The following is a 19,359-nucleotide window of genomic DNA, read 5'->3' as shown; positions in this document are numbered from 1 at the left end:
GCATTTCATTGGAATGTTAAAGAAACATGTATATGTATATTTGTGCCATTTTATACTTGTTTCACACAAGTATTTATTGTAATCTGGGGTGTATTATTTTGATCACCCTAAGTGTATCTAAATACATACACATAGCACATAATAATTATACTTAATGAGTTTTCCAAAATATATATAATTTTTGCCCAAATATATATATATATATATGAATGGTTATTATTTTCACCATTTATTTTTGTGAAAATACATGTTTTAGTTCCCAAGAACACTTTACCATTTAAGACTTAACCATTTTCATGAAAGCTTCCATAATGACTTTTAAAACCACTAATCACGTTTAACATTTTTAATCACCCTTTAATCCTCTCTTTAATCGCGATTAGATTTTTAGAAAAATTCGCCATAGTTTCCCCTAAAACTATGACGTTTCCCACGTTATAAAAACGCGTTTAAACAACAATCACAATCAATTTCCAAATCGTCACCAAGTTGTTAAGCTTTACCAAAAACCTTTTTTTTTTAAGTAATAACACACATGCTTTCATTCTTTCATGAGCTTTTAACATATATATATTTTCCAAGTTAGTAAAATACAAAGACTTTTATATATCACCCTTTTTTTATAACAATATTTATATGTCCACTTTTTTTATATATATATTAATACCAAGTTTACTAATTTTTAAAAGTCAAGTTTCATGTTCACTACATATTTAATATTTCAAGAACCATAATAAAAGTTATATACACATGTAAAGCTCATGATTTTAGGGATGATGATCTTGCATGATTTAAACATAATCATGTTTAAATCATATTTTCATGTTTAACATGGCAAGAGTAACATGCTTATAAATTACTACAATATATAAGCATTGAGATCATCATAATCCCATTTTTTTTTACACAACTTGTTCTAACATGATCAACATAAACAACAAGATTAGACTAACTAGCTATCACAAATCATAATAAATCAACACATAATATAGTTATATTTAGTGTTTGTTATGTTTGAGATTAGGGTTTTTGGTTATGTTTAACTTTAACTTCAAGACAATCAACTTGTACTATAATAATCTACTAGTAATAAGAAGCATAAAACTTGTGTTTAGAAGACTCACAAAGTGCACAAGCTAAATAAGAAGATTAGAGGAAAGATAAGCTCCAAAGAAAGTCCCTAGTGAAACTCCATGCTTGAAATGCTTCTAGGCCATCTTTGTACTAATTTTTAAGGTCTATTTTGTGAATTTAATGAGATGGAAATGGTGATGGAATGGGGTTTTGGGCTGCCGAAGTTTGAAGGGTGGAGGGAGTGTTTTTGGAGTCTTGAAAGTTGGTAATTATGTTAAGTGAAGTGATGGTGATCTTATAGATTGTATAGTTTCCTTTTGTCAATATCAAATCCATCATGCCCATGCCTCATTCTCTATAATTCTTTCCAAAATCAAAGTCTTGAAACAAGTGGGTGGGGACCCACTTGTTGACCGTGAATGGTTATGGGTGGTAAAAAAATGTTATATATTTTTTTTATGTGTTAATTACATAGATATTTTAGATGATTAATTAAGTATGTTCTTTAGGAATGGTCTAGCATCATTAAGGGGTAATTAAGGGTTTAAGATGTTAATTGATATTAACTAGTTCATTAGTTTAATGGGTATCGATTTTGGATGGCAAAAATGCCACTAGTTTGCTCATCGGTTCGATATCGGGTGATATATGAAAGGTGAAATATAGCACCGGGAGCTATGGTTTTAATTTACCATCGATGCTAGGGCGTTTATTTAGGGTGCTTGCGATGCCAAAATATGGTTAACTAGTTCGCTAGACTAGTGTAAGGTTGTATTTTGATACCTTAAATGCTTCCCGCTTGGTCGTCGGCTAGTTTACGACACTTTTGCGTCGTACTGACGAAACTTTGTCGCAAGTTGTTATTCCGTTGTCAAGCGATACATGAAGTGATTTCGAGTCCCAAAATAAGCTTAACTAGTTCACTAGCTTCTTCGTTTGGTTGTTTTGTGACGAAAATACCACTTACTAGTCTTTCGGTTCGATAACGAACTAGTTAAGTGTATAGCGATATAATACCGGAAGCTTGGTATTTTGGACACTACAATGATATTCCCAAAGTCTTTTAGCGTATACATCATCAATTGTCATCATTCCGAAGTTCCAGAAATGCTTAATTATTAATACGGACGAGTTAAAAATGTTATATTTTTAGCGAAACGGACGTTTTTGCAATTAGGGCGTCAAACCGGAAAGTTTTGTATCTTTGCAAGATATGTTTTCGTATTAGTGTTTTCTTATTATAATGGACTCAGTTATGTTATCCGTGTGTCGTTTTTCAGTGTTTCATTCTGTTTTCACGGTTTTACTGGCATGAATAGTGTAACCGTGAATAGTGCACGCAGCACTTTCTAGCAACACTTTTAGGACATTGTTTGCTTGGTTTCGTAATATGACGAAAACCAACATATGTTTTAGCTTTGTTTTCTTGTCCTAACACTGCTATCCAGTATTCGACACAGTTACGTAATTAAATTACGCTAAATGCATGAGATTTAGAAATATAAATAGTGATTAGATTGTACGGAATTACCAGTTATTTGCCAGTTGTCACAGGTGGTCGATGAAAGAGGTTAATAAAGATTGTGGTGATGGTTCTTTTGGTGGCAGAAGGGTGAAGAAGGAGGTGGGAGTCGGCGGTAATGGGTTGTTCGTCGGAGAAGAAAAGAGGGTAGGAGAGAGAGAGTCTGATCTGATTATGTCTGTCAATCAGACTTTAATAGAGAGATGATTTGATAGGTTGAGTAAATGACTATAATACCCCTTATTCTGATCGGTGGAGAGTGGTTCTCACAATTATTACAACTGGGGATGGTTTCTATTTTAGCGGCTCCCTATATATATATATATATATATATGTAGGATAAGGATCATGTGAGAAGTAGTAGGCTATTTGAGAAACTTGAGAAACATTCTGGACCACATATTTTCCCTAAGCAAAAAAATGCAAAAAAATGTAAAAAAATGCAATTTTTTTTTTGGAAAAATCGCAGCTTTCTTTAAGGATTTAATTTATTTTATTTTTTTAATTTTTTTTTTTGGGATTTATACACATGTGTATATTGTTAATCTTTTAACTATACATATATGTATATACATGTTTAAAATTAAAAAATAAGTGTTATTTAGGGTTTAGCATTAGTATTTAGGGTTTAGCATTAGGGTTTAGGGTTTAGCTTTATGGTTTAGGGTTTAGCTTTAGGGTTTAGTAATAGTATTTAGGGTTTAGCATTAGGGTTTAGCTTTTGCGTTTAGCTTTAGGGTTTAGCTTTAACTTTTGGGTTTAGTTTTATCTTTAGGGTTTGCATTAGGGTTTAGCATTAAGGATTTAGCTTTAGGGTTTAGTTTTAGCTTTAGGGTTTAGCATTAGGGTTTAGCTTTAGGGTTTAGCATTAGGGTTTAGAATTAGGGTTTAGCTTTAGGGTTTATGGTTTAGGGTTTAGCATTAAGGTTTAGCTTTAGCGGCCGTTTGGCAACATCTGAATGGTTAAGTGCTGAACCAGTAAGTGGTCTGAACCATTAAGTGCTGAACCAGTAAGACGTCTGAATATTAAGAGCCTATATAATGCTAACCGTTCAGAGGCAAATGTCTGACCAATTCAGATTAGAGGTCTTAACCATTAAGACTCTGTATAAATATTAACCATTCAGAGGCAAATGTATGAACCATTCAGACATCTGCTCATGAAACAAACAGTCTGAACCATTAAGTGCTGAACCAGTAAGAGGTCTGAATCATTAAGAGCCTTATTAAGAGGTAAAGAAACAACCCCTTAGTGTTTATGGTATAAGGTTTAGGATTTATAACACATATTTTTTCAATTTTAAACATGTATATACATATATGTATAATTGAAAATATACATATATGTATAGTTAAAAGATTAACAATATACACATGTGTATAAATCCCAAAAAAAAAAAATTTTTAAAAAATTAATTCTTAAAGAAAAAGCTGCGATTTTTCCAAAAAAAAAAAAAAAAAATTGCATTTTTTTCACTTTTTTTTGCATTTTTTGCTTAGGGAAAATGTGTGGTCCAGATTGCTTCTCAAGTTTCTCAAATAGGGTGGACTTCTCTTAGGATCCCTGCCCTATATATATATATATATATATATATATATATATATATATATATATATATATATATATATATATATATATATATATATATATATATATATATATATTAAAAAATGTAGCATATAGATTTTGAACATTTAAAAAAAAAGTTACTTGACATTTTTTTTAAATGTTCAAATACATGTATGTTACATTCCTTATTTTTTTAGAATATACTTCACCTATATATGTGTATGTTTATATACAACTAATGTAAAACAAAAAAAAACGAATTTATCTTTTGAAGTATATTTGAAATGTTAACAATACATAAAAACTAAAATAAACAAAATATGAAGTATGAATTCGAAAATTAATTGGTAAATAAGATTTTGAAAGTAACTGTACTTAAATCTGGTCTAGCAAATGGACTCAATATAACCTACCTATGTAAGTTGCCTCCCTACATGATATTGTCATGTATTTCAATTTCTTTCTTAGTTGTATGTATATTCTTAAGCCTGTGATCAATTTTTATTTTTTTAATAGTATTCCAACTAGAGGTGAGGAAGTAATTGTTGATGTAAAGGAGTGTGAAATCATGTGATCCTATTTAGCTCACCTTTTGTCCCTTTTTTTGCCATACCAAAAAAGAAAAAGAAAAAAAAAAAACACACACAACCTCCCTCACATTCTGTATATTCATTTACCTATTCTTCACTCATCAGATTCTTGTTTCATAACAACAACATTTTTGTTCTTGACCAATTTATGCTCAATGGCTTCTTCAAGTGCCTCTAGGTTCATCAAGTGTGTGACTGTTGGTGATGGTGCTGTTGGCAAGACTTGCATGCTTATTTGCTACACCAGTAACAAATTTCCCACTGTGAGTCTTATTCTTAAATAACTCATTGTTTTTTTCATAAATTTGCAGGGTTTTCTGGTTATTTTAAGATTCTTTAACTTGGCGTTCTGTGTCTTTCTGTCTTTCTTCTGTTGCTTTGGTTTCATCTTTCTTGAATTTGACTTCTTGTGGATTGGCTTTTTTGTCATCTGGTATATTTCTGTTATCAAAAAGAACAAGAAACATGTGGAATTGGAGTAAAAAGTGGCTGTAAAAAATAAAAATAAAAGTTTAATGCTGCATTTTTGTAATTAATCAAGATTTGAATCGAGATTAATGGCAACTAAATCTCAACTGATTAACTAATTTGAATCGAGTTATATTGGGTTCCACACTTAGTTTAAGAACCAATCAACCTTGTATAACCATGTGGAATTTGCAAGAATATAATAATTAATGTATAGTATAATATATATGATTAATTTATAGCATTCACATTGAATTCCTTTTCCTTATCCATATAATTACACTAAAAAACACTACTTTTTTTTTTCAATTAAATAATCTCCTTCACTTATAACCACTCAAATAAATATAAGAAATCCATTGTGAATGCTCTTAGTTATATTATATTTTAGATTCATATTATACATGTTAGTTATGTTAGGGGTTGTTTGATAGTCTCTTAATGATTCTATTTAGAAGCTAGCTTTGAATTAGTAAGAGGTAACCACTGTTTGGTTCACAAAAATAACACTTCTTAATGGTTGAGTTGGCCTCTTAATGATTAAGTGATAAAATGATGTTGAATAGTTAAGAGACAGATTTACCCTTGTCTTAATAAACTTATTTAACCCTTAAAACTTCAGCAACCACCAACCACTACCACCACCCATTACAAACACCGCCAACCACCACCACCCGTCACCACCAACCACCACCTGACACCGCCAACCACCACCCACCACAAACACGGCCAACCACAACCCACCACCACCATTTACCACCAACTACTATCGTCAGCCACCACCACCACCACCAAGCACCACCTTGACCGTCACCACCAACTACCACCAGCCACCAACAACACCACCACCCACCGCCAACAACCACCATCACCACCCGAGCACCTGCTAATCACCAGATACATTTCACTCAACACAAAATAGTTTAGAAGGGTAAAATAGTCATTTTGCACAGTTATTAAGAGCTTTAGTCAAACAACACTTACTGGTTCAGAGCATCTTACTCAGCCAGACCTTTTACTGGTTTAACATTTATTGATTCAGAGGTTGCTAAACATCCCCTTAGTTAAATCGCATATACAAATAAGTAATCTCTAGCTAAGTGACCTTAAACACAAGTTGAGCTTAAGCTTTAAAGATAAACCTTGAAACAACTCTTTAGACTCTTTTAGGTTAAACTAGTTGAGTTTGAGTTGTGTAAGGCTTGCACCCCAAGGCCTAAGGGTGGAGGGTATAGTTTCGGTAAACCCATTCGGTGAATGGAGTTCACCAATCGGTGACCATCCCCACTTGTTTGAGTCACCGAAATTTTGAATGTTTTCGGTGTATATTCACCGATGCGGGAAGAGGAGGGAAGGAGGAGGGAGGGGGGTTTAATGGTGGGTTCCAACCCTTTCAACCAATCACAATTTTTTTATTTTTTAACCTACTCAAACACTCTAGAGTGATTAACCATACCCCTTGATTGAGTGCAAAATGGGGAGTGGAATGGGGAGTTGACATGACATAATATTATTGGATATGATTTCACTCAATCACCCTAGGGTTCGGGCTCAACATTACTAAGTTATTCTTATTTAAAATGTGTATGTGTCTTATTCTCTACTAACTAAGTTTAAACTAATACTATGAATAACTTTCAAAGTAAATCCTCTTGTCAATAATATGAATAAAAATGTTAGAACTTTTATTTTTTACATTATTTACGTGATTTGACAAGTATGAATTACAATTATTTTTACTTTTTATAAAGTAATTGCGTGACAATGAGCTTAGTTAGTTGCAATATAATAATTAAACACATGGGTAATTAAGTAATTTCACAATTTGTTCCAACATGTATGATTATTATGGTTCTAGTAGAAAAACAAAATCTAAACGAAGTTTGTCTTTTCAATTAACACCGATTGCTAAAACTATAATCTAAGCAACACATTCAAACACCGATAAGTCCTAATAATTTTGATGTTAATCAGGACTATGTACCAACTGTATTCGACAATTTCAGTGCCAATGTCGTTGTTGAAGGCACCACTGTCAATTTAGGCCTCTGGGACACTGCTGGTAAAATCTTAAAACCTCTGACAACACACATAAATATATATGTAGGGTGTGATTTTCTGACACGAAGCGAAAATAAGACATGAACATAACACAAAATTTACAGTTTTGGGTTTAGTCTAAACGGTTTTAGATACGTTTAGCTAAATAGCCCGTTTTCCGGTTGACTTGACATGTTCACGGGTTGACTCAATTAAGTTATATTTATTTATTTTAAATGTTTTTAAAATTATAACTTAAACATACTGGGTATGTAATACAAATTTTTAAATATAAAATAGAAATGATTATCCAATTTATAGTTTAAACGTATATTTTATATACATGTGTGTATTTATGGTTGTAAAATTATAATTTGAGTATTAATTTACAAGAATAAAATAAATATCAGCTTAAACAAGTCATGTTAGTGTCAACCCGTGAAAACTCATGGTGTGTTCGCATTTATGCGTCTGACACGGTTTTCGAGTTCATGTCAAATTTTCTGGTTTGTGTCTAGTTCGGACCACGATTACAACTCATTTAACAAGTATACAATACACACACATTAATTCTTTCCTAATTTTGGTTTTCTTTTTCACCTAATAAGGACAAGAAGATTACAACAGGTTAAGACCCTTGAGTTATCGGGGAGCTGATGTCTTCGTTCTAGCGTTTTCATTGGTTAGTCGAGCTAGCTACGAAAACATACTTAAACGGGTAAACTCAGAAAAAAAATGAAATCATTTTTTAGTTCAATATTATTTTTGTTGGTGTTTTGAGTAATTTCTGATAGTTGATTACTTGATCAGTGGATCCCCGAGCTTCAGCATTTCGCTCCTGGAGTCCCCATTGTTCTGGCTGGAACCAAACTCGGTATGTCGTGTTTAAAATATCAAGCAGAACACTCGGTGTTGACTTGTTACACAACCTACATGTTTTACTGCCTCTGACTTCAATGTATGATTGATTATTTCTTTAGATCTTCGTGAGGATAAACGTTACTTAGCTAATCATCCAGGACTAGTGCCCGTGACCACTGCACAGGTACGTTACTTCTACAAACAAGTACTTATTTCGACCCATTACCAACCCGCCTGACCCATCGACTTGTCACCTCTAACAATTAGTATTCATATTATGGATGTTGGTTAACAATGTGATCAGGGAGAGGAGCTATGCAAACAGGCGGGCGCTGCATATTACATTGAATGCAGCTCTAAAACTCAACAGGTATAGTTGACCGATTAATTTTGTTAATTCAGTGATTATGTTTCCACTAATTTTGTTCGTTGATGGCAGAATGTAAAAGCAGTTTTTGACGCTGCAGTTAGGGTTGTTATCAAGCCGCAACAAGCATCAAAGGAAAAGAAAAGGAAAAAGCAAAACAAAGGATGCTTTGTGTTAGTTTCTTCAACTTTTATCTCCTAATCTGATCATAACTTAAAAGTGAACCCAGTGAAAAAAAAATCCTGGATCCGCCACTGCAAAAACATTTTTTTTTCTTTTTTTTCAATTAATAATAAGCCATGCTATACAAATGGGTGAAATGGTCTAATTTGTTCTCTTACAATGTCAAAAGGGTAAATCAAAATTTTAACTAAAATGTAAACAGGTCAAACACGTTGAAAGTCACCCAAACTAGAGTTAAAGATTCTACATATTCATAATTATGTTTCTTTCCATTGTGGCTCTAGAAACTTAACTAGTTTTGATGGGATTGCTTGCAGGAACATGTTTTGCACAAGGAGACTCACTTGCCTGGGATAGAATAGCAAATGCTGGATTTATTCGTATTGAGTTCGACTGTAACTTTACATTCAAAGCTTGATAGAATCGGCTGCCGTTGTTAGTATTTTAAGCGATTAGAGGAGTATATTCGTTGAACAATATCCATTTCATGAACAGTTCGGTGGAAACTTCTTTTGTTTTGTTTAATATTTCATGGGCCAAGTGAACGTGTATAGTTTGAGTATTTTCTTGGATACTTCATTTGCACGTAGCTATTAGTGTGCCCCAATCAAAACCAATTGTCACTAAAATCCCCAACAGCTTACAGAAGAAATATAAACTTAGCATCAGTAATTCAGTATTCTCAGAAACCAATTGTCGAACAGTTGGTGGGCGGGCGTGAGCTAAAAGAAAAGAAAACGGACCAAACGCAAAATGCGCTAATAGTGGGCCTAAGATTGATGAACCAATCGAAACCAAACCTCTTTTAACGGCCCAAAAAATGGGTATTGTTAAGCCTGTCAGATTAATGGGCTACATTTTCTTAAGCTTGCTAACATGCATTTTGTTTAAAAGCGTGCTAATTAACTTGCATCTTATTTAAAACTAGTTAATGTCCGCCCGCGTTGGCCGATAGGCCGAATATTTCTCAACCAATAAAAAAAACACTATTATAGGTTTGCTATAAAAAAACTAAAACAATGGCAAAACCGTAATTTTGAGCTCGGGGCAAAACTGTAATTTGTTAGGACTAATGAGTGAGTGTTAGGCAACTTCTTGACACAAATAAAAAATTAAATCTAGTCAACCAACTAAAACAAAACACATCTATAGTTTTGTTAAAAAAAAAAACTAAAATGATGGTAATTCTGTAATTTTGAACTGAGGGCAAATTTGTAATTTTTTACCGGGGCAAAATCGCAATTTGCCAAAACCTAAAGCAATGCCAATACTATAATTTTGAACCATAGGCAAAATCGTAATTTTGAACAGGGGTAAATTCATAATTTTGAACCGTGGGTAAAATTGTAACATACTTAGGCCAATGGGGGAGTGGCATGCAGCAGCCTGGCACTATTCCCCTACATGTGACAACTCGTATTTCGAACCCGTCTTTGTAACGTATGTAACGTATGTGAACGTTTTATAATTTACATGAACTTTGAATTATTGAATGATATTATGTGTAACGTGTATTGCATGCTTGTACGTATCCAAACGCACAACACCACTCGATCGCACAAGCCCATTTGGGCCACACCTTGTACGCGGACCCATAGGGCACCCGAGTTGGGTTCGGCCCACTTGTTTTCTACGCAAACAAACACCCACCTAGGGGTTGTTCTCTCATTTTAGTTACAACACACCCTACACACTCAAACCCTAGTTCGGTTCCTCTCTCTCAACTTGACGGCAAGCATCTTCCCTATCGGAGATCTTTTGTTATTCGGATCAAACCTTGTCATCCCTAATCGGTTAGTATACAACTATTTGCCTCCGTAAATTCTATGATGATATGTTATATACACTTACATGGGGATGTATTGTTATGATTCGGTTGAATGATAAGTGTTAATGCATGAATGAAATTATTGGCCATATATGTGTTCGGTTTGGATTAGTTATTATGTTCATGAAAACGGTTAGCAATTGAGCATTAGAAATACGTTTGGGTTAATCGGGATTCATACTATGTTCATATGAATCGGCTGTTAATGTTAACTAAAGAACCGAATTTATAACAACCCTCGGTAAAACCGACACCTCTCATAATAATTCTGTCACCCTAATATATCTTTAAATATATCAATATGTCTTTATATGCACCCCGTATGTGAAAACCGAGCCTCAAAATAGATTATACTATATAAAATAAATAAAAACAATAATTATTAAGCTGAGGCGGGCCGCGTAGGGCCTCACCTCAAGTTCATGCGGGCCGCGCGTGTCACACTCCAACCAATGGCGGAAACATCGGGATGAGACGAAGTGTGAAGATTGCTAGAGACATCATAACGCTATTTGTGACAATATTTAGAAAATCCAAATTTCATTTCATTTCATAACTTCAAATAGTCAACGTTACAAGAAATTCAAATACGACAAGTTTAACAAAACAACATGATAACATATCAAAATTTTGATACAACATTTTAAACCCTAACGTCTATATGTGTATCTAGGCATCAACGCTACTTCATTTCATAGCATCATCGTCCTCAACCTGTAACATGTTTAAAATAAAGTTCAATGCAAAAGCAAAGGCGAGTATACAAGTTTGATACGTACATAGCAAAAGATAAGTTTGAACAATTCCTCATAGCAAGCATGTGATTCAAGATAAACATTTAAACATGGCATGTGTCTAACATATCAAACCAAGAAAACGCAACTTGCTCATGACATAACCAAAGTTTCAGTAGAGGCGGGTCGTTAATCCTATAGCGCTACATATGTCAAGGTTTGGCTCGTACGAAGTTAATGATAAGTTCAACACATAAGAATCACCCAAATTTAAAGTATCAAGTCATCACATATACAAGCATGTTATAGGAATGTTCATGTGTTTAGACAAAAGTTCATGTGTAAGTTTCAATAGGTAAACATGTTACACCCCAAAAGTAGTAAAAGTAAAAAGGGGAAAAGTACGAGTATACTCACAAAGTTTGCATATGTTTTCCGATTATCCAATTGTTGACGAGTAGAGATTTAGAGTCCGAATGTATAAGGGTTAAGGTTCAAGTATGTTTAGAGTCGAGATTCGGTGTTCAAAACAACATAAAAATAAGATATGAGAATAACATGGAAAATAATCATTTAGTACATATGATGCTTGTTCTTGACACTAGGAAACTCGAAGGAGTTTAGATGTTTTCATGGAACAAGGTTCCATTAGAATCGTGACAAGTTGTCATAGTCTAGGATGATGTAATCTAGTACCCCGACATATGAACACTAGTTCATCATCAAAGATTCGATTATTCGAATAATATATTTAGGTTATATAATATATGTCCAATAGTTCAAGCATGAGGTAGAAGATTAAAATCTTCATTTTGGTACCTCTAAATGTCATAGAAGTCATGTAGGAGGTAGGAAGATCAAGTCTTCCATTTAGGCACCTCTATGTGTTCACCACTACACTTGATGTAAAAAAAACAACCAAGGAGGGTCATGAACATACAATAAAGAATAAGAAATATACACACTAACTAAGAGAAATCATCAAATCATGTGAGGATTGTATGTTTGGACAACCCAAGTTGTTCCATAATCACTCATGTATCAAAGACAAAGTTTGACATGACTTGTGGGTTAAAAACCCTAAACAAAACACCAAGTTTATGAGGTTTAATCCTCTGATTTTAAATGTCTCAACCTTGTTTTTAAGCTTAACCAACCATGGGATAAGTTGTAAGCATTAGGACATAGGTATGAGATGTGTTAGACACAAGTTGCATAGGTTTAAACAAGTTTTTGATGAACATAAAAACAAACAGAAAGTTTATGGACTATTTCGGGGTATTTCCAGGTCTGATTTCTCCAAGGAGAAGTCTAGGAATCGAACCCCATGATTATACAAGCAAGTAGGAAAAAGAATCGAGTGAATCGGATAAGAATTGAGTGAGTTATGCTCATTTTCGTGAAGGGGTGTCAATCTACTCGAACCCTTGCTTTCAGCTACGGTTTGGTGGATGTTTTGTGAGTTTTTTTAGGGTTGCAAAAGTGGTAGGGAGGCTGGTTATAAGTGGTATTTATAGGGGGAAGGATTAGGGTTTCAATGGGTTGGGCTTTGGAAGTGTTTAGAAGGGGTTACACCTTGAAACTAGCCCACAAAACCCAACTATATGGGGCTGAATTTTGCTGAATTGGGCTGCCATATTTCTTTATTTTTTTTATTTTTTTAAAACATTATAATGAGTAATTTTGTTAATTAAGTTGTGTAATAATATGCAACAATGTTTCCCCTAATTTGTAACAAGGTAAAATATGAAATAAAACATGATTTAACTAGGTAAAAAGTGTAATGTACAAGTTTTATTTACGAAGCAAGTTCCGTATTTTACAACGATTACGATGAAAGAATGGTTATAAGAACACAAGATTTCCAAAGATAGAATTTCACGTAAGGTTTCTAAATGTAGGATGTTTGAAAACGCAGGGCGTTACAGTCTCCCCTCCTTTAGGAAATTTCGTCCCGAAGTTTATTCAAGAGGAAGGCTTGAAAGAGTTTTTGGCATAAAGGTGATCATTAAGAATTGAAACTTGGGAAGTTTGAAAGTTTTGAAAAGTACCAAATTTTGGAGAACGTCAAGGTAGATTTGCAAGGGGAAGTTTTTAAGGATAGTATAAAAAATTCATACTTTCGTAAAACCTGTTTATTGAGAGGAACGAAAAGGTTTGTTACTTTAAATAAAGCAATAGAGGTATACTAAGTATAGTTTCACAAGAATCAAGAATAGGGAGGCTATTTTATAGGTAACGAGGTAAGTTAGGACTCAAATGTTTAAACAAGCTGGATTGCGAACGAGTTTTGTATAAAATAATACGAGTATAGAATGAACGAATGACTCTTAAAGAGTACAAGTATGTGAATAGCATAAGTGTTGGATAGATGAACGTAGTGTGTTAAGGATGAAGTTTCGTCATGAATAATCGGATATAATGCGTTTGTGAGTTGCGTGAAGTTGTATTAGGTCCAAAAGGTCTGCAACACACTGAATTTCTCATGGCACGTTTTACGAAAGTTTGGTAACATGGTGAAAACACTTATATATAGGAAGTACCAGCGGCGTATCCACCATGTTTTAACCACATTACGTCCGTTTCGTTACTTGGGGTCATGTTACGTTCCGTGTCTTACCATACACAGTAGTACACTCTATGGTTCTCATACGCCTATCACTATAATCCCGTGTGCACCCGCGATTATACTGATTGTCGCATGATCCACATAGCTTGTACTAGTTATGTATGAATCAAGGTATACATGAATTTGAAAATAAGAATGTGTACGTAGAAGAATGTCGTATGTAAGCATGTTTATGTTTAAGCATGTATGGGACCCACGTAAGCGAATCCCTCGGATTACGCTCGCGTATAGGTACGAATGTACGAATCATGAGTAAGGATGAAAGTATGAGCATAAGTTTAAGTATGAATACGCATGTATGTATGAGCATAAACATAAAACGTGTAAGTAGTATGTGTACAAGCAGAAGCGTAAAACGTATAAGTAGTATGTGTATGAGTACAAGCATAAAACGTATGAACATAGGTGTAGGTATGAAAAATAAATATTGCGTATATGGTGTGCGTTGAGACATTGCGGATTAGAAAGGCTAAGTATGTAGATACGAACGATATAAATGGTGTTATCGCGAGATATCGACTAAAACGTGTATGATGATGTGCATGTATAGTTGTTTAAACAAAACGTTGAGTTTGTCGAATCAAAATTAGATTGAGCTTGGTTTGAAAGGTAGAATATAGTTTGTATATGTAGAGGAACATAAAGTACTCGTTGGTTATGCATAACGTATTTTGTATACAAATAGAAATGCTAATTTTGTTTAAAAGGGTTTACGTAATCCGAAAAATGGTCGGCCCCTATGAAGTCTTCTTGCCCACGTGTTTTGTAAATTGGTGTAGGAAAAAGGTTTTCGTTAAAAAAGTAAGTTCGTTTCATCAAAGAAGAAATTATGAATTTAGGAGGTTCTTGTGAAAACTAGGATCCTTAGAAGAGAAATTTAGCAAAAGGACTTAGTGATTAAAAAAATTAACAAATGATTTGTTGATGTTGAAAAGGGTATTTGGTAAAACAATCATATAACTTCTATAAGATCTTATAAGTATTTGAGAAAGGTTGGTTGGATTTTGATTAAAAGTAGAAGGTGAGCATGTTTTAGTGATTAAGTCGAATATGAAGTTCATGGGCAAGAGTTTCATTGAGCCGATTAAATTGATAGGTAGCATTTCGTAAGGTTTTGAAGTTCGAGCAATAAAACGTTTTAAGACATGATTATGAATCTCGTGTGTATGCTTTACGTGAAAAATAAAATGGACTTAAAAAAAATACGTTCGATATAATAATAAATTTTAAAAATCGCATACGTAGGGATTTGATTAATGATAAACAATTTAGGTATAAAGATGATCGAGTTTGCATAATAAGATATTTCGAAAGAGAAGTTTTGGTAACGGTCACCTAAGTAAGGGAATCACCCCTAACTCGTTGGTGAGGTCGTTTTAAGGAAAAGGGAGTGGAGCTAATCGTCAAGGTAAGGAAGTCACTCCCATCTCGATGATATTTCTCCACTTGTCGTTACAAGGAAAACCAATTTAAATTATATGAAATCATGCATACGTATAAATGTATGGAAAAGGTTCAATATGTTATGTGTGTGAAAAGAGAAATCGAAAGTAAACTCGAGTTTGAAAGATTGCATCGTATAAATAAATAATAGAAACACATGTTTGACCAAGGTTTGGAGTGTTCCAAACGGAACTTTGACTAACCAAAGTGGTCGAAAAGTCTTTTGAATTTGAGGAGCATGCTTTGGCCTAATAGGTAAAATACTCTCGCCGACAAGTCGGTTAACGGTATTTACCCTTCCGGTTACTACATGTCCCAAATCAATCGAAATTTCGAGACTTGGCGGGATTTATATAAAAAAATCAAGGAGTGGAACTAGTCGGCAAGGTGCGGGTTTCACCCCTATCTTGACGATTTCGTATCCTAAGTGTGGTTGGTACTCGTCGGGTCAAAATTTAATTTCAACACTATGACGAGGGTCCACTAGAATTTGAAATTCGAATTTCTCCATCAAGGTGAGGATTTCACTCCTAACTTGGTGGTGAATTCCATGTAAAAAGAAAGGTAGAAGGATTGAGAGTCATTCACCAAATTGTGGGTTTCACGCCTATTTTGGTGAACTCGTCTCGTTTGTGCAATATGTGTGTTGTCGGATTTAGAATAGTCGAGTAAAACGCGTGGGGAAAAGTGTATGTCGAAGGAGATACACAAACAAGTATAAACACATAAGAAAGCATATCAAGGATGATACTTAAATAATGAAATAAAACAAGTATTAACACATAGAGAAATATGTCAAGAATAACACATAAAGAATCGAACAACGAAACAAGTGTTAACACATAATAAAACAAGCATTAATGCGTAAGAATAACATGTCGAATATTACACATGAGTAACATACATGTTTAAAAGAGCATAAATAAGTAACAAATAAAGTATCATGTAGTAGTCCAAGCAAAGCATACGAATAAGGTTCTAAAACTATAGACTAGGCTAAAGCATTCCTACTTTTCCTAATTCCCTATAGTTATGGCTCTGATACCAATCTGTCACACCCCAACCAATGGCGGAAACATCGGGATGAGACGAAGTGTGAAGATTGCTAGAGACATCATAACGCTATTTGTGACAATATTTAGAAAATCCAAATTTCATTTCATTTCATAACTTCAAATAGTCAACGTTACAAGAAATTCAAATACGACAAGTTTAACAAAACAACATGATAACATATCAAAATTTTGATACAACATTTTAAACCCTAACGTCTATATGTGTATCTAGGCATCAACGCTACTTCATTTCATAGCATCATCGTCCTCAACCTGTAACATGTTTAAAATAAAGTTCAATGCAAAAGCAAAAGCGAGTATACAAGTTTGATACGTACATAGCAAAAGATAAGTTTGAACAATTCCTCATAGCAAGCATGTGATTCAAGATAAACATTTAAACATGGCATGTGTCTAACATATCAAACCAAGAAAACGCAACTTGCTCATGACATAACCAAAGTTTCAGTAGAGGCGGGTCGTTAATCCTATAGCGCTACATATGTCAAGGTTTGGCTCGTACGAAGTTAATGATAAGTTCAACACATAAGAATCACCCAAATTTAAAGTATCAAGTCATCACATATACAAGCATGTTATAGGAATGTTCATGTGTTTAGACAAAAGTTCATGTGTAAGTTTCAATAGGTAAACATGTTACACCCCAAAAGTAGTAAAAGTAAAAAGGGGAAAAGTACGAGTATACTCACAAAGTTTGCATATGTTTTCCGATTATCCAATTGTTGACGAGTAGAGATTTAGAGTCCGAATGTATAAGGGTTAAGGTTCAAGTATGTTTAGAGTCGAGATTCGGTGTTCAAAACAACATAAAAATAAGATATGAGAATAACATGGAAAATAATCATTTAGTACATATGATGCTTGTTCTTGACACTAGGAAACTCGAAGGAGTTTAGATGTTTTCATGGAACAAGGTTCCATTAGAATCGTGACAAGTTGTCATAGTCTAGGATGATGTAATCTAGTACCCCGACATATGAACACTAGTTCATCATCAAAGATTCGATTATTCGAATAATATATTTAGGTTATATAATATATGTCCAATAGTTCAAGCATGAGGTAGAAGATTAAAATCTTCATTTTGGTACCTCTAAATGTCATAGAAGTCATGTAGGAGGTAGGAAGATCAAGTCTTCCATTTAGGCACCTCTATGTGTTCACCACTACACTTGATGTAAAAAAAGCAACCAAGGAGGGTCATGAACATACAATAAAGAATAAGAAATATACACACTAACTAAGAGAAATCATCAAATCATGTGAGGATTGTATGTTTGGACAACCCAAGTTGTTCCATAATCACTCATGTATCAAAGACAAAGTTTGACATGACTTGTGGGTTAAAAACCCTAAACAAAACACCAAGTTTATGAGGTTTAATCCTCTGATTTTAAATGTCTCAACCTTGTTTTTAAGCTTAACCAACCATGGGATAAGTTGTAAGCATTAGGACATAGGTATGAGATGTGTTAGACACAAGTTGCATAGGTTTAAACAAGTTTTTGATGAACATAAAAACAAACAGAAAGTTTATGGACTATTTCGGGGTATTTCCAGGTCTGATTTCTCCAAGGAGAAGTCTAGGAATCGAACCCCATGATTATACAAGCAAGTAGGAAAAAGAATCGAGTGAATCGGATAAGAATTGAGTGAGTTATGCTCATTTTCGTGAAGGGGTGTCAATCTACTCGAACCCTTGCTTTCAGCTACGGTTTGGTGGATGTTTTGTGAGTTTTTTAGGGTTGCAAAAGTGGTAGGGAGGCTGGTTATAAGTGGTATTTATAGGGGGAAGGATTAGGGTTTCAATGGGTTGGGCTTTGGAAGTGTTTAGAGGGGGTTACACCTTGAAACTAGCCCACAAAACCCAACTATATGGGGCTGAATTTTGCTGAATTGGGCTGCCATATTTCTTTATTTTTTTTTATTTTTTTAAAACATTATAATGAGTAATTTTGTTAATTAAGTTGTGTAATAATATGCAACAATGTTTCCCCTAATTTGTAACAAGGTAAAATATGAAATAAAACATGATTTAACTAGGTAAAAAGTGTAATGTACAAGTTTTATTTACGAAGCAAGTTCCGTATTTTACAACGATTACGATGAAAGAATGGTTATAAGAACACAAGATTTCCAAAGATAGAATTTCACGTAAGGTTTCTAAATGTAGGATGTTTGAAAACGCAGGGCGTTACAGCGCGAGTGTGTAACCAGACTTCGCCAAAACTATAAGTTAATGCGGGCCGCGTACAAGTTTGGTTAAGTCCATGCGGGCCGCGAGCACCTGAAATCTGGCAACGTCCTGGGCCGCCACCTGGCCCAACACCCGTTGAAGCTATACGATGACTGGGCCAAGCTACGCGTTGACCCAGCCTTGACGCGGGCCGCGTAAGCTTAGCCCATATGTCACGTGGGCCGCGAGAGATCGCGATTACAGCCCTATAAATAGAGGCCAACGGCCTTCAGTCCATTTCGTTTAACTTTCTTTCTGTCTCTCTAAATTCTAAATAGTGGGCATTATACCCGAGTCCAATACCCCCCTAAATTAGCGAGGTTCTGCTCTGTTGTAAGTATTATAACCCCTGGATACGTATTAGGTACTCTGCCCGATTGATCTAGGGTTCCGTAACGGCTGTCGTGGTTCTGCCCGACGTAGTCGTTGGAATGCCGTCTCGGGGAGGGTATTACTAATGTTAAAATGGGTTATTATACTAACACACGTGCATTTGTGTAAATTATAGATATTCACCAGGAAACCATAAAGGATAACCTAAAACAGCAATGTGAGTTGATCCACTTTTTGTTAACTGTTTTTACAAAACCTTAAATATCTTTCCATGCGAATGACAGTTATTGAGTATTTGTAAGAATACAATTACAGTCGGTAAATTTGGGGTTTTGTATACAAAATTTGTTACCACCTAGTAAAGGAGTAACATGACCATAAGTCGGAACGACAGTACCGAGTGGT

At 34.4% G+C, this 19,359-nt stretch overlaps 1 protein-coding gene across 1 annotated transcript; it reads left to right on the top strand.

Moving 5' to 3' along the window:
- Positions 1-4,770: 4,770 nt before the first annotated feature.
- Positions 4,771-9,237, top strand: LOC110916783 (rac-like GTP-binding protein 3). The gene is made up of 8 exons (XM_022161447.2): positions 4,771-5,019; positions 7,199-7,286; positions 7,873-7,982; positions 8,075-8,138; positions 8,245-8,309; positions 8,430-8,495; positions 8,565-8,665; positions 8,993-9,237. Exons 1-8 carry the CDS (start codon positions 4,912-4,914, stop codon positions 9,030-9,032), a joined length of 642 nt encoding a protein of 213 aa, XP_022017139.1. The 5' UTR covers positions 4,771-4,911; the 3' UTR covers positions 9,033-9,237.
- The last annotated feature ends 10,122 nt before the right edge of the window (positions 9,238-19,359 follow it).

Source organism: Helianthus annuus, chromosome 16 (assembly GCF_002127325.2).
Source record: "Helianthus annuus cultivar XRQ/B chromosome 16, HanXRQr2.0-SUNRISE, whole genome shotgun sequence".
Lineage (NCBI taxonomy): Eukaryota > Viridiplantae > Streptophyta > Magnoliopsida > Asterales > Asteraceae > Helianthus > Helianthus annuus.
Note: the sequence above shows the minus strand (reverse complement) of the source record. Positions and strands in the feature narration are given on the sequence as shown.

Coding starts and splice junctions, on each gene's coding strand:
- LOC110916783 (XM_022161447.2), top strand. CDS start 4,912: ATGGCTTCTTCAAGTGCCTCTAGGTTCATCAAGTGTGTGACTGTTGGT. Junction 8,139..8,244: donor TCTGGCTGGAACCAAACTCG/GTATGTCGTGTT, acceptor TTATTTCTTTAG/ATCTTCGTGAGGATAAACGT. Junction 8,496..8,564: donor GCAGCTCTAAAACTCAACAG/GTATAGTTGACC, acceptor CGTTGATGGCAG/AATGTAAAAGCAGTTTTTGA.